This window comes from Stegodyphus dumicola, chromosome X2 (genome assembly GCF_044657685.1).
Source record: "Stegodyphus dumicola isolate Sdum_Otavi_A_Nest chromosome X2, ASM4465768v1".
Lineage (NCBI taxonomy): Eukaryota > Metazoa > Arthropoda > Arachnida > Araneae > Eresidae > Stegodyphus > Stegodyphus dumicola.
Genome location: NC_140781.1, coordinates 89,804,272 through 89,820,592, shown reverse-complemented (window position 1 = coordinate 89,820,592; position 16,321 = coordinate 89,804,272). Strand labels below are relative to the sequence as shown.

Genomic DNA, 16,321 nt, shown 5'->3' with positions numbered 1-16,321 from the left:
ACATGCAGGAGCGTGCCGCCGTTTACTATAAAGCCTCCCAAACCGTTACACTTCAGCCACCGTGATGATCCTTTTCTCTGATGAAGAACGGACGGTATAGTGTTCCAGGCTGTCTCTAGATACAGGTAAGCCGGGAATAAAGCAACGTAAAATCGGTTGCTGCCCCTTAAAATATACCAAAGAGTTTTTAACTGTTTATTTTTTGTATTATTATGTACAGGGTGTCCATAATTAAACTTGAAATTTGAGAGCAATCTGTAGCAAAAACTATGGAGCAGAACTGCATGAAAATTGGGTTATGGCAGAATGAAATGATGGGAATTTTATCGCGGAAAAAAAAAAAAAAAATGAGTTTCAAAACCACCACTAGATGGCGTTGTGCAGTGAAGCACATCAATATTGGCACATGCAAATGTGGTAATCGTAGTAATCCTGTGCGTGAACAACAACCCTATAAAGATGCGATAGGCGAACCGCAGTCATACTCTTTCCTGCTCTTTCGATTTGGTAGTGCTGGCATGAGGTGTTGCTGTTGATTAAAGAAATTGTTCTTTCTGTCTACGGCGTTGCTTTTCTTGCGATTTTGTGAAGTAAGGGAAAACGACATTGCTCTCACTACTGAAGCTGATCCTGAGTTGCTGTCGTCTCTTCTTGATGTTCACGATAAGTATGTTTTCTTTATTCTTTTCGCCATTAGGTTAAAAAGTTAGGATTCATGCATATCATGGACAAGGAGGCGATTGAAAACCGTATCAAATCTGTGTGTGATCAGAAATCTGGAAGTTACCTGCGATAACTTAGAAAAACTTAAGCAACTTATGCTTTCTGAGTTTCATGCTTATCAAAATTCATTTAATCCAAATAATGCGACTGAAGTTCACTTAGCCCACGTCAATGCTATGGAAAAGGATATACAAATCTTAGAATTATACATTAATGAAATGAAACAAAAAGAAACCCTAAATAATCCAACAGAGGAAACAAATCAATCTGATATTACTGCTAGTCAAAAATCTAGAATCAAAAAGAAAACCACAATAGATAAAGAAGGATACATAACCCCTAGAAAAGCTCATAAAAGAACTCTATCAAATTCCGAAATTGAAGAACCAGCTCAAAAAAATAAATTCGAGGAACTAAACCCTGAAGACAATATGGAAGCAGAGGAAGGTGAATTTATTACACCCAACAAAAAAGCAGGACACATTCCCCCTATAGTCTTAGCAGACTTCAAGGGGGTTTGGGATAAGATGAAAGAAGATTTTGAAGAGCAATTAAATATAAAAAAATATCGTGGAAACCTAAGGGGAGGTACACTGACCATAAGAGTTTATGACTCAGACCACTACCGCACAGTTACTGAATACCTAACTAAACTACTTATTCCTTTTCATACTTATAAACTCAACAGTGAAAAGCCTATCAAGGCAATAATTAAAAAACTTCCAAAAACAGCTAATATGGAACTAATCAAAAACGAAATTGCCCAAGAAGGTATCCCAATTCAAAAAATTCGACAAGTAATTCACACTATTGAAGGAAAGAAAGTTCATCTTCCTGTTTTTATAGCAGAATGTACTAGAAATAAAGAAGGTAAAAGAATATATGATCTAAAGAAACTCAGAGGTCTGGATGTCTTCATCGAGCCTTTTAAAGCTCGCCCTGGACCCGTGCAGTGCCATAAGTGCCAAAGGTACGGGCACACACGGGACAAATGTCACTATAAACCTCGCTGTTTAAAATGTGCAGAGCCTCATGAAACATTCACTTGTAAACAAACAAAAAATGACAACAAACTCCCTGTCTGTGCCCTCTGTGGGCAAAATCACGTTTCTTCCTTCAAAGGTTGCAGGTCCTTATAATGTTCAGAAGCAAATCGAAGAATCTAAAGCTTTCAAAGAAGAAAAGAAAAAAGAACAATTTAAATTTAACAAAAAGGATTTTCCTTCACTCCCTGAGAACAAACCAAAAAATGCATGGAATACTTCCAAGGAAAATGAAAACACAAGTAAAACAGAAGACACAAACTCAAACCCACTTAGCTTTTTTGACTGGATAAAAATCCAATTCACTCAAGTTAAAAGAATTCTTTCAGAAATTTAAAACAGCAAAAACAATATTAGACAAACTAGAGGTCGGTATGGCGGCCTTCGAATATTTCTCAAATCTAAACTATGAATTTTAATCAAACTCATAGTCAAATAAATTTTATCTCAGCTACAAATAGCTTCTTAAAGATTTGTTACTATAATGCAAACGGCATCAGATACCAACAAGTGGAAATTTCAAATTTTCTTACTAGACATAACATTGATGTTATGCTAGTAGAAACCCATCTCCGCTCTTGCGACAAATTTAAAATACAAGGCTACCGCATCTACAGAAAAGACAGAAGACATAATAGAGGGGGAGGAAACGCAATTCTCATTAAAAACCATATCAAAACAGCCAAATATGATTTAAATCCCGCTTGTACTATAGAAAATGCTGCAGTACTTATCTATAGTGGTTTTAGAGAACCTTTTCTTTTTATCTCCGTATACAATCCCCCCTCCAGCACTCTTGATCTCAATAATCTGAAACTACTTACTGAAAATAACTACCCCACCTTAATAGCAGGTGATTTAAATGCTAAACATTCCTCTTGGAACTGTAGAGTCACAAATAGAAATGGAGAAAATTTAAGCAACTCCCAATCACCCAACGCACTATACGCACAACGGACTAGGGGATATTTTAGATATAGTTTTGATGAAAAACCTTCCTAATATTCCTAATCTTGATGTTCTCCCAGAACTTTCGTCTGACCATCTCCCTATAGTCTTCAACTTCTATGGATTTTATCCCCCCTCTCCCTAAAGCTCATACAAAAGTTAATTGGTATATGGTTACCGAACGGCTAAATTCTGTTGACAGCAGAGCCACACTTCGTTACGACTGCGATATTGAGCTGGAAATCACCAGATTAAACTCCAAAATTCAAAACGCTATCAATAATGCTACCTATACAGTCAAGAATAAAAATCCCTATGACATCCCAGAAGAAATTAAATCCCTTATACAAGAAAGAAATAGACTTAGAAAAGATGGCATATTACTCACAATCCTACTGAAAAACGTCATATTAATTATCTAAACAGAAAAATAAAAGAAGACATCGCCACCCATCGATCAAATTCGTGGGATAATTTCCTAGAAAACATGGATCTTTACCCAAACTCTGTTTGGAAAGTAGCTAAATCACTCAGAAATCTTTCACCCAATCAAATTCACCCCTGTATCACATGGGCAAAATTTCACCCCTGTATCACATGGGCAAAATTCACCACTCCGAAGACTCCATAGCTGAAATTCATGCAAAAGAATTAGAAAACATTTTTAAACAACATGAAAATAAAAATTCTGATCACGAAAAAGATATTAATTACTCTGTCAATAGCATCCTCAACAGTCCCAGCATTAATTTTTTTATGCCTGCATCTCCAAACGAAGTTCAGCAAATTATTAAAAAATTAAAGAAGCGCAAAGCTAAAGGATATGACATGATTTCTAATGAAGCGTTGCAAGCTTTACCTAGAAGATGCATAGTCTTAATTACAAATATTTTTAATGCTTGTATTAGACTCAGCTACTTTCCATCGCAGTGGAAACATTCGATCATTGTTACAATCCCGAAACCAGGAAAAGATCCAAAGCTAGCAAATAATTACAGACCCATCAATCTTCTGCCAGCGCTTGGAAAAGTTTTCGAACGAGTACTTAGTGCTCGGCTCACCAATCATCTAGAACGCCTTAATCTAATAGACAAGCATCAATTTGGATTCCGCAAAGGCCACAATACCACACATCAAATATTAAATTTAGTTGAATTTATTGCCCAAGAATTTACAAAAAAGAACGGAGTAGCGGCATGCTTCCTCGATTTCGAAAAAGCTTTCGATCGAGTGTGGCATGCTGGCTTACTTCATAAGCTATCTAACTTCCTTTTACCAAACAGCTTTATTAAGCTTATGCATTCTTATTTTAAACATCGTACTTTTCAAGTGCGCTGTGGTGAAGCAATCTCTTCAAAAAAAGTGATTTACAGTGGAGTAGCTCAAGGCAGTGTTTTAGGACCGAAGCTTTTTACAATATTCATAAATGATATGCCTCTACCTTTTCATTCTAATATACTCAAATATGCCCACGACACAGTCATCCTCACCAGTTCACGAAGTCCAAATAATGCTTTAGAGAAACTTCAGCTCCAAGTCAACATTATTAACAAATTTTGTCAAGACTGGAAAATCAAACTTAATACTGATAAATGCTGCGTAGTTCTCTTTCGCAGATACAGAAAAAATATCCCAGTGAATATAAATATCCGACTCAATAACCAAGATATTCCTGTTGCCAACTCCTATAAATATTTAGGTGTCTATATTGACAAAACCCTAAATTTCAAAGATCATATTCAATATGTTACAAATAAGGCTAACGCTGCTTTCATTGCTCTCTACTCATTAATTGGAAGAAACTCTAAGTTAAGCCTCCGTACCAAGAAAAATATCTACATCTCACTTATTCGACCAATAATCCTCTATGCAGTTCCAGCCTGGGCTACTGCCCGAAAAATAGACAGACAAAAATTAAATGTACTCCAAAACAAAATCTTACGTAGCATAGTGAACGCACCCCGGTTCGTGCGAAATTCTCAAATTCACAAAGACCTGGATATCAATCCAATTCACGACCAAATCCTAATTTCTGCACACAACTTCTTTGAAGATATGAGAAATTCTCCCTATGAAGCTATTAAATCGCTTACAGACTATGACCCTACTATTGAGAACGTAGTGAAAAGACCTCGAACAATCCACCACAATTCTAAGTGGTGGTAGTGTATATAATGTATTTAAAAAAAAAAAAAAAAAAAAAAATAATTACTATTCCTTTGCAGTTACTATTCAAGAAAGATGAACTTTGCAAAATTAGGACTTTATTTTTCATCGATGAATTCTTCGTTTTACTACTTATTTAACCAAGATGTTTACTTTTTATTTTTAATAATTCGTATCGTGTGTTTTAAAATCAAAGTTCGTGGTAACACCAAGTGCTTACTCTCACTCATTAGCCCTAGTGAGCTACATGATCTCATTTTCACCTTTTACAGTTTCCTATTCATTTAATGATTATATCGCAAGTTTAGAAGATTTTCAAGTGTCTCAAAAGACATAAGACTCTTAAATTCACAAATAGATGTTGCTTTTACTATGTTCGAACTTTATTTATTGCCAAAAACTACAAAAACTTCATTTTTCGAACTCTGACTCCTCGACCAATCTAAATGCCGGACGCTGATCACGTGCTCCTGCTCTTCTTGACTCACGCAGAAGCTTAGAATTTCATTTCGCTTCTCGCCACCATTTACGTATATAATCACCCATGCTATGCCATGATATGCAACTTAGCAAAACTTATTTTATGAGTTCTCTCATTTATTGATCTCGCCTTCGGGCGCGGTGTATTTTAAATACACCTCTTAAATTTTTAACTTTATGGCCTATGGTAAAATGATAATATACTGGTAAGAGCTCCTAGTAGCTAAAGCCAGCAGTAAAGATATGATCCAAGATCCAAGAAAGCAGTCATACTCGTTTCCAAGTCAAGGAAGATGATGTGGACCCTCCAGGAACGTGCTTTAATGCTGAAAATTGTTTTACCAAAACGGAGACTCTGCTACCGAAATTTCGGTCCTTGAAGCAGTTACGAAAAGGCAGTAGCGTAGCTAGGGTAGGGCAAGGGAGGACATCTGTCCCCGGGCGCAGCATCTATGGGGTGCCAAATTGATGTTTCAAAATTTTAGAATGAAATGTTTTTCATTCTTGGCATGCAGACGAGGGCGCAATACCTTCAGTTGTCCCTTGACGCTGAAAACCCTAGCTACGGCTCTGCGAAAAATTCCACTTATAGTCAAGGACTAACAAACATGATTAGGAAATTTAAAGCAGCGGAAATATTGGGTATTCAGCCAGGAAGGGGACAAAACTGTGTTGCAGCACAGGTAGTGGGTGCTTTGCGGTTTCTTGCGCGAGTTGAGCTCCAGGATGAATAGGCATGGAACATTTTGTGGACCGACGAGGCCCACTTTCATATGGAAAGTGCGGTTAACACGCACAATTGCCGTATTTGGGCTGCTATGAAAGCACATCAATCCCTACAAATTCCATTACACTCTTCGCATGTAACGGTTTGGTGCGGATTTACTTCAACCTTCATTATGGGTTCGTTTTTTTTTTTTCCGAAGAGCACAGTGCTGCAGGGCCTGTGATATGCACCGTCACCGGTCAACGATACGCTTCATTGTTATAGCAATCCGTTATTCAGGCTCCTCAGGCAAGGCGATCCACACATCGCCCGTTGTGTGAAACAAGTGCTCCGCCATTTCGTTGACGACAGAATCATTAGACGGCAATTTCCTATAACTTGGCCTCCTAGATCCCCCGATTTGATGGTATGGTGTATTTAATTATGGCAAAGCACACCAGAGCTATCTGCCTAAGGGGAGGGATGCCTTCGTGGAGGACTTTCTAAGGGACACTGGCTCGTATACACGCTACACATGGGGAAAAACCACGAAAACACCCATGCAGCTAGCCCGTTCGCGGGATTCGAAACTCGGACCGAACTACCAGTATTCAGCGACTTTACCGCTCGGCCGCTGGTGGGCCCCCCGACTTGAATCCTTGCGACTTTTGGCTGTGGGGATACCTCAAGGCCATGGTCTACCGTGATCCCATCACATCTCTATCCAATCTTAAAGAAAGTATAGAACGCTAGGTGCGTAAAATTCCCCGGTTCATGCTGCTTTCAATAGTCGAACTTGCGATTTTGCGCTTCCAGATGGTAGCAGACAATTGTGGACATTATATCGAGCATGTTTTGTAAACTTTTGTAGATTATTTATATGTTCTCAATAAAGCTATGATACGCCACCTAGAGGTGGTTTTTCGAACTCTTTTTTTTTTTATTTTTTATTTTCGATAAAATTCCCATCATTTCATTCTGCCATTACCCAATTTTTATGCGCTTCCGCTGTATAGTTTTTGTTACAGACTGCTCGCAAATTTTCAAGTTTAATTATGGACACCCTGTATATATTGTTGTTATGTGTAAGCAATAATTTTAACTCAAAAAAATGCAATTTTCACTGGACGGTCAAAGTATAAGTAGTGAAACTTTTGACGCCTGGGATTAATGTTAATAAGTTTGCAGTTGAGGATTTATGTTAGCATTTCGGGAAGGTGGTATACTAGTAAGTAATAGCATAAATAACTAGTAAGTAACGTTGTGCGCATATTTTAATAGAAATTTATACGTAAAAAATTATGAAATTCTGGAAACTTGTTGAACACCGTTATTTTGATTTCTATCCATAAACCAATGAAATTCACGAAACTTATTCAATACTGTTATATTTGATAGATAAAGGTTAGGATTTAAATTAGACTGTGGCTTTAAAAATTATACCATAGTATATACAGATAAATTTTCATGCTGTAGACCACTTTTAAATGTAATTTTTTCTCACCGAAATTCTTTATCAGTAATATGGGCGCCTTTGCTATTTTGTGAATCCACTTCTCGTCATATTTCAGAAATCCAGCGGAACTTAAGATTAATGAAATCTTCTAGCTTGGATTTTAAAGCAGGATTATGCTTCAGTGTACGTTTGGCCGAAATTCTAGCTAGAAAATAGCATAAAATACATAAGTAAATAATTTTTTTTTTTTTTTTTTTAAATCTGAAAGCTTTCAGATTTTACATTATGCCCAAAGGGGCGTTTTTTAAATGTTTTGTGTGTTACCTTTATTTATTGAATATCATGTTCTTCGCACTTAAACCTTAAAATTCAATTCAATAGCAATATCGCAAAATAGTTTTAAAATCAGCATATCTTTAGAAGTTCCGATATACAGTCTCGCGCGCTGGAGATAATTTTTTTTTTTTTTTTTTTTTCTTTTTCCCGTACAGTGTTGCCATCCTCGCTTTGAAATCGTTGAGTTTGTTAATCAAAAATTATTTTTTAATGTCTGGCAAAATGTGAAACAGATAATAAAACAAATTCCAAATTAGGGCTTCCAGATGCCCATATTCGGTGGAGAATTAAGTTATTCAAAATTTGATGGCTCTAGGTACCCGTTGTTTGAGAATGGGGCTATTCGCAGTCCGACCGTTTCACAGTCGAGACATATTTTTCTTTACACGATTGTATTATATCTTGCCATATTATATTCATTTGATTTAGTTTAATAATTTAACTATTAAACATTTTGTATAAAATAATGTACAAGATGTTTTTCTGTAAAATTTTATACAAATACATCATTACACATATTAATTTTAAGAGAGTAGTGTGCTGACAAGATTCCAATGTAATTCCGTTTCCCTCTCAGATTTCATAAAAACGTGTTTCCTGCTTGTGTGAGTGATTTCTCTGAACTAGCTGATTAAAATTTCAAGCAATTTTGACGAATCGTATAAATATTGCACCCGCATAATTTTAAAATCGATAATATAACTTCTGTTATATCAGAGGTTTTACCCCAGTTCTCTTTCATACTGACATAATTTTCCAACGAACTATGTCTAATTTCTTTATACCTCATACTTGTAAACAAATATATATATTATAAGCAACCTTTATTAAGTATACAAAAGGTAAATTATTAAATTAAATAAATTTAATACGAGCATAATACGGCGAAATATAATACAGTCATGTAAAGAAAATATGTCCTGACGGCGAATCGGCCACGGTGAAATGGCGACGGCGAAGAGTCCTAGACTCCTGTTGTTTTATCACAGTGCGAGAAACATACATACAGTCATGCAGATTCTTTATTATTTTAATTTCTTTAACTATAATACACGGTTGTAATAGTTGGTAGCAACAGTTTGAAAAGTGAATCGACGCAAAGCGCCGAAACGAAATTAATAACCCTTCTGGGCTAACGCCCTTTGGGCTAATTATTTAAAATATATAAGTAATCTAACAGTTATAATGGAAATTTAAAAGCCAAACTTAGCCGAAGCAGAAACTAATTCATGAAAGCTTATAAATTAAAGTAACACTCACTACTACCAAAGTTTTTACTTGATTATATATTAAATTATATAATCATAGATAGAATCGAAGCAGGTATAGGATAAAATGTGCAGTACCGCCGACGGGATTCGAACAGGCTTTCTAACGTGCTTTTCAATAACACCCGAAGGCATGCGGTAAGGAAATACTTAAGGATGCAGACGATAGTATATGGCTAAGTGCAGCTAGTAAAGAATTTTGAAGAGTTCATAATGAACTTGTATAAAGTTACTGAAATATATTTCCAAGTATTATTAAGGATAATGCTTTCCGGTTAGTAATTTATGATTTATTTTATTTTATGATTATCATATAAAAAGTTTAAGGTATTAAAAATGATGTTAATTCAAAGCAGTTTTCAAGGTTTCAGATTTTAATTTTCTGCGCTGTTGTTCTTTCGAACTTGTACACGATACAGGTGAATGAGGGTCTAACGAAAAAAGAAAAGAAAAATCATTCTTGTTCACCGGGCACTTTATTATTCTGTTTTCGCGATTTTATGGACTATTGGTCATGTGGAATAAGCTATCCGTCTTATTTTTTTGCTCAGTCAACTCAGATTTTCTTTTTCGAAATTTTCAGTTGTGATTTTTCCCATGCAGCTGAATCTTTGTTTTCTTAGTGAGGTGTCTCTTAACACTTTTTTTATTGCATTTCTTCAATTGTTTATTTAACATTTCCGAATCAAATGCATTCATTTTCGAATCTTTCATTATTCAATGTCATATATTTCGTTGTTTAAACATTCGTGTTTGTTTTGTAATTCCTCTATGCTTTAGTTTTTTATCAATTGATTCGATTCAAAAAAAAGTCACTGAACTTTCGTACATAGTTTAATCGCTTGAACTGCCTCTTTTCAGTTAAACTTCTCGCATTCTTCCAGTTAAATTTTTCGCACTGTGTAATTAATCTTACTCGTCTGAAATGCAATTTGGATGTTCAACAAAAATTCTAATGTGTCGCTTCCTTAACATTACTTACAACTTTGTAACACAAATCTGCTCACATCAAGTCTCTAGTCACTCAGATTCTAAATACCTTTAACTTGTATGGGATTACGAGGTACTCGAGTGTCTTTAACCTAACAGCTTTACGTTCAACCAACGGCCGAGTGGTAAATTTGCTAAACATTGGTAGTTCGACCTTTCCAGTCCCGGCCTGGCTGGTTGCATGCGTGTTTTCGCGGTTTTCCCCGTATGCAACGTGGCTACGAGCTAGTTTTCCTTGGGTATTGTATGATACAGTATATTTAATTACAGCAAAGCACTCGAGGGCTGTCTGCCTGAGGGATGACTTCGTGAAGGATTTTCTAAGGGATATTGGGTCGTATGCACGTTGCACATGGGAAGAACCACGAAAACGCCCATGCCAGTCCATTCGCCAGGATTCGAACACCGGATCGAACTACCAGTGTTCAGCGACTTTACCGCTCGGATGTTGGTCGTCAGTTTTCCTTCAGCAGCTCTTAACGAAGGCATCTCTTCCTTTAGGCAGAAAGCTTTAGGCTTTTCCTCGTATGCTGTCCCATAATCAAATAAACCAAACTAAATCAAACTTAACATCTTTATCTACTATTCTTTTGGATATCTTTTATATCTCGGTGCTTTTATCATTTTCAGAGAAAATGTTCTGTATTTTACCATAAAATAAAATTACCAAGCATGAACTCAATATGTATTTAAAAATATTCATAAAATGTGTAAATTTATTTAGGAGCTTATAGAATCGTATATATATATATATATATATATATATATATTTGTTTTCAGAATTTAAATCGTACTATTCAAAAGTTAATTCATCCTATAATTCTTCAGTTTTCAAACAGAATTTTTTTTTTTTCAACTAATGAAGAAAAATAAAGGATCGAGACTTTTCTTCAAAATAATCTTTATATTTTATTTTGTATTTCTTACCTTTTGTACCAAATATTTTGAGGCTTAGTGTCCAGATAAAAATTTCGTAATCAAAGAAGAAAATTAAGGTTTAAATAAATACAGTTTTCGCATATTAAAAAAATTAAGCACAAAATGTTTTGCCTAAACTTTACGAATGAGCAGAATCATTGTGAGATAGCTTATTGTTGCAAACAGCCGTAAATAAACGCATTATATAGTAGCGCTGAAGAAGTTAATTCCCTGTGGACAAAGGAACAGTAAATACTAACCATTTTCTTGGATAACTCCACTAATTTTATTGATATCGCTGCTCACTGAAACAAGGTGCACCATTTTAATAAGATAATAACAGGCGCTGTAGTCACATTATCCGTTGACGTGGCTGGACATATGGATTATTTCACACTAACTTGCCATACATGCATATTCCAATATCGCAGCTCGCACTCAAAGTTTTGGAACATTAGGGTTGCATTTTGATGGCGTTATTGTTATCCAAGAGAGCAAGGCAAATTAAACTTCGTGTTGAAAATGTATAATGAAATGCAGATGCTTTCCAATTATTCTGATTAGCTGTCATAATTTGAAAACAGCAGAAGTCAAAAATGCATCTAGTCGATATTCCCCACTGTAATTTTGTCCGACGATATTACGCTATTTTTGTGCGCATACCAAAGAAAACTAATAAATAGCTCGGTATATAGAACTGCAGTTGTACTGTATATAGTATAGACACTTCGAAGAATATAGTGGCTAATAAAGGCTAACTACTACTTTGTTGGACTGCGTTGGAATTCCGGTTAAGGTGTGGCATTTATGTTTAAGTTTACCAACGAAATGATAGCTCAATTTCTTTTCTTTTTGCCTCTTTTCGCCTCAAAGTTCGCTCATCCCTCAAAGTTCGCGCATCATCAAAGTTGCACACAGTTTGACTATAAAGTATAGAATTTTATGGTGGTGGGGTGGTGGTGTGGTGTATTTAATTATGGCAAAGCACACTAGGGCTATCTGCCTAAAGGGAGGGATGCCTTTCGTGGAGGACTTTCTAAGGGAAACTGGCTCGTATACACGTTACACATGGGGAAAACCACGAAAACACCCATGCAGCCAGCCCGTTCGCGGGATTCGAAGCTCGGACCGAACTACCAGTGTTCAGCGACTTTACCGCTCGGCCGCTGGTGGGCAGAATTTTATGAATATGAGAGTTTTAGCTTGTTATCATGCCATCCTGTTCTTGCTGGCTTTATTTTAGGCCGAAGTTAGATCCTGCTTGAAGACTATATGTTCGAAAAGTCAATCGTGGTCTACGTAATCTTGTAGTCTTTGCATAGATTAGCTTTAAATTGTTGAATTTATATCCTTCGTAAAAGGAAGCTTTGTATTGAAACCAGGTCCAGGTTGGCTGGTAATTTTATACTGCCTATTTTAATTTAAGCACTTGTTAGTGGTGAGGTTGTCTGTTTGCTTGATGGTGAGTGATTCTGGTGATGATAATTCACCTATAAATTAGACGTGACACCTTACTGAAGTTATAATTAAACTAGTTAAGCAGTTGAAACCCACGCATATATTTATAGAAACTCTGATATTTGTAACTGTGGTGGATTGGATTCGATTATATTTATTAGATTACGGCAAAGCAATGCTTGTGACTGAGTGTCTTTGGCGAAAAGGATCATTTAAAATTTCTTGAATCCAAAAGTCTTTAAAACTAATTAGCGCTAGGGAAAGAAGGGCGCGATATCCTTTTTTCTGCAGTGTTATCAACAGCTGTAGTTCAGTGTTCCTAACAACTGCTTATCTGTATTCTCTACCAATGCCAGTATTTTATATATTGCCATTCGTTATTCATACTAAGGTGTTCCTCACATTTGACTTCATATAATTTGTGATTGTTACTTCATATATTTTTAGAACTAGATTTCTGTACAAAATTGAGAATTTGCACATTTCTGAAAAACTAATGGACAGATTTTAATGAAATTTGAAATGAATATACATTTATGAAAGAGAAGGAGACTTACCATTCAAAAATCATTTTATTTACGCGTTATTGTCAGTAAAACTCATACTGCAGGGATGTTCAAAATTCAGCTTTTGATATCGAACTGAAAATGAGTCTAATATGGGGTAAGGTCTCCTCTTATAGTCAGGCAGTTGAAGAACCCTATGGCAGCGTATGCCCCTCCTGCAGCAAGGCAGTTTTCAACTTCTGAATGGTTCTTGGAGAGGGATACCGAGATGTAATTGCCCTTCCAAGAGCATCCCAGTCATGTTGCATAGGGTTAAGGTCAGGAGATCTGGCTGGTCAACCCATGCGGCGATATATTCTCACTTTCAGCTAATCGCCGACCAACTGAGCCGTATGCAGAAGAGCGTTGTCGTCCATTAACAGGAACCGAGGACCAACTGCGCCATTGAAAAGTATGACATAGGGCTGGCTGTAAGATCTCTCTATACCCCATAACTGTCAAGAAGCCTTTGTCAAACACATGAAGGGGGCCAAACAGAGGGTCTTCTAGCATACAGGCGTATCTCATGAAGCTTTAGGACAACTGTAGACCGTGAAACTTAGGTTCCAGTGGCAGCATGCAGCTCACGCGAGAACTGTAGCAGTCCTTTGTTCCCGCTCTGAAAATGCCAAATAACAATCCCCATTCGTTGTTGTGGATCTTCGTCGATCTTGTGTAGGTCTTCTCGATATGGATTCAGGGTCTTGAAACTGTTTCCGCAAACTGCAGACGACACTGGGCGTTACATTGAGCACTATAGCCACCTATGCTTGAGATTGGCCTGCTTTCAATCTACCGAGAATTCTTCATCTCATTGCCATATCTATACTTTTACGGCTACTCATTTTACATAACACTTTATAAAAGTTACCCAACTCTTGCGAGAAATACGGCGAATATCAGGGAAAATTGCTTGCACGCAAAATCGTCGAAAACCCCTTGTATGCTTATATCCCCCTCCACAATCGCAGCTCCGCAGACATGAACATGTGCTCTTCCGTATTCGACTCTGAATATTTGCATAATTCTTTGGCAGCATATTTAATAGCTTTGCTTCAATACTTCTCATAAAAATTGACAAAATTTGCACGTGTATCCGTAGCAATGTTTATTGTATCAAACCTCACTGCACAAACATCGCAATTTTGTGTTGGTGGTCATTTTTCGCAAATTAAAATTCATATATATCCAGACCCTTGAAATCGCATGTAATCTTTTTTTTCCGTTAAGTTTTTTAGCATTGCGATTAATGCCATTTATCTTGTCATCTTAGCCTTCAGCTTGTTTGGCATTAATTGATCTTTCCGCCGCGATTGATCATGCAGTGTTAACCAGTAGGCCAACTATTTATTTGGCATGAAAACAACTACAGACTCAAAAGAAGCTTTAAACAAACCTTTTTATTTAAAACTTTAAACAAGTGCGTAACTGGTGCTTACAGATTGATCTTCGCAGCTTGCGAAATTTGTCATGATATAAAACATGAATTAAGATTTGAGAGAAATTAACTCTGGAAATTCAAAATGTGCCCGGTCAAAGCACTGCTTCGTGTACTGTTGCTTTTATCGAAAGAGATTGTGCTATGTCTACCGAGCGTTGGCTGTTCTGAATCACATTAACACGAGTAACTCAGCTAGCTAATGCTAGCGCCGGATAAAGTGATTCTCAGTGCTGGGCGAGGAAATAGCACGATGGTCAACATCGCTTCCAAAGTTCCCTCTCTCTATCCAGCTTTCAGGTACTCTGTTCTTATATGCACATATCTCATTTACATGCTGGTGAGAACTGGCTGACTGAAAGAAGTGATTGCATAGTTAATATAATAAGGTAACTGTTTTAATTAACCTGAACCTTGCAAATGGACACAAAATAAATTCCAGCATTATCTGGCGAGCAGTAATCATAATTATAAATTGGGATAATGGAATGGCTATTTTCTGCGAAACTTTTATGTAAGTTATGCACTATGGATAGTGACAGCGCTTAGCTGGGAAACACACAGTTCTTCATGAATTTAGTTGGTCCAAACATATCACGGACTGTCGTCTCAGGATATGGTTTTGGGAGTTTTATAGTTTTTTTTTTTTTTTTTTTTTTTTTTTGGTATGGCACGATTATGCCAATACAGGGCTGGCAAAGCATAAATGAACAGTGAACGAGTAAATTATTATCAGAATTTTGAAATATTTATGTAGGGATTCATTTCTGACAAACTTAGTGTTCCCTTCACTTTCTCCGAAGAAAATGTTTTGGAAGATCTATAGCTTGTTAAGGTCTGTTTTGGTCTCCAAGCTGGCAACGCGTAAGTGAGGATGGTCCGGATGATAGTAGTATAGATGTGCTTTTTGCATGCAAGCTCCTAAGCAGAGGAACTATCAAAAAGGCATTTGATCTTAGAAGCCATTCCTATCACTTTACCGATGGACCATCACTAGGTTAAAAAGCTCTCAGTTCATGGTGAGATGGTGTCAATGACAAAAGGTCAAATTATCACCAGTGGATTCATGTGATATGAGACGAGATATCAGAACATGAGATATCACTGCAACTAATTTGGAAATTCTTAAAGTGATATTTGTTGGTTCTAAGACTGCATTTTATGAAATTTCTGCAAAATATACGGCATCTTCTTTCTTTTCTTCTCGCAATGGTAGAGAATTATTTAATATACTAAAGAAAATAGAGTAAAACTAACTAGTGGCAGCTGTTATGTAAATTTTAAGAGGTCGTTTGTTCATTTACAGCAACAGGTTGCACACATAAAAAATTGCGGGAAATTTTATCCCAGGATAAAAGAAAAAGAAAGAACGAAGATAGACTAAATAAAACGCTAATGACAGCATCTGTGAAGCAATGTTCCATGAAGTTAAAAGATCTTTGTACAAAACATTCTGGTGTATAAAAACTCTAGCAATCAAGCCACCACCGTAAGAAACATTGAAGTATGTTTGTAATCTCGTGTGAGGTATCTGATATTGTGTATGATAACTTATATTTTCAGTTGAGCCTCAGATAGTCTGAAAATTTGTTAAATTTCAAAATATTTTCTTGGCTTTTGTGATACTTAATATATAGTGAATCCTCCTAAAGGCAATCTCTTCGGAAACCTTTTTTGAGGGGGAGGAGACAAGGTGATCGTTTTGGAGAAGCCGCAATGATCAGTTATAACGGTTATCAGTTTGCATAATGGGTTCGCCTTACTCAAAATTTTTGGAGTCTGCTGACGTGAAATACAGAAATAGAAATATTCTATATCGGTTTATTAATAGCGTTATATTAATAAA

At 36.4% G+C, this 16,321-nt stretch overlaps 1 protein-coding gene across 3 annotated transcripts in view; it reads left to right on the top strand.

Annotated features, from left to right (window-relative positions):
• Nucleotides 1-16,321, top strand: part of LOC118199650 (retinoic acid receptor RXR-alpha-B-like) — a 329,703-nt gene that overhangs the window by 110,418 nt on the left and 202,964 nt on the right. The window contains exon 1 of one of the 3 annotated variants that reach the window (XM_085809908.1): nt 640-667. The exons of the other annotated variants lie outside the window; for them this stretch is intronic. Within the exon in view, the coding sequence (XP_085666034.1) occupies nt 655-667 (13 nt within the window). The 5' untranslated portion in view covers nt 640-654. Of the gene's footprint in view, nt 1-639; nt 668-16,321 lie in introns of those variants that run through there. 3 annotated transcript variants of the gene reach the window in all.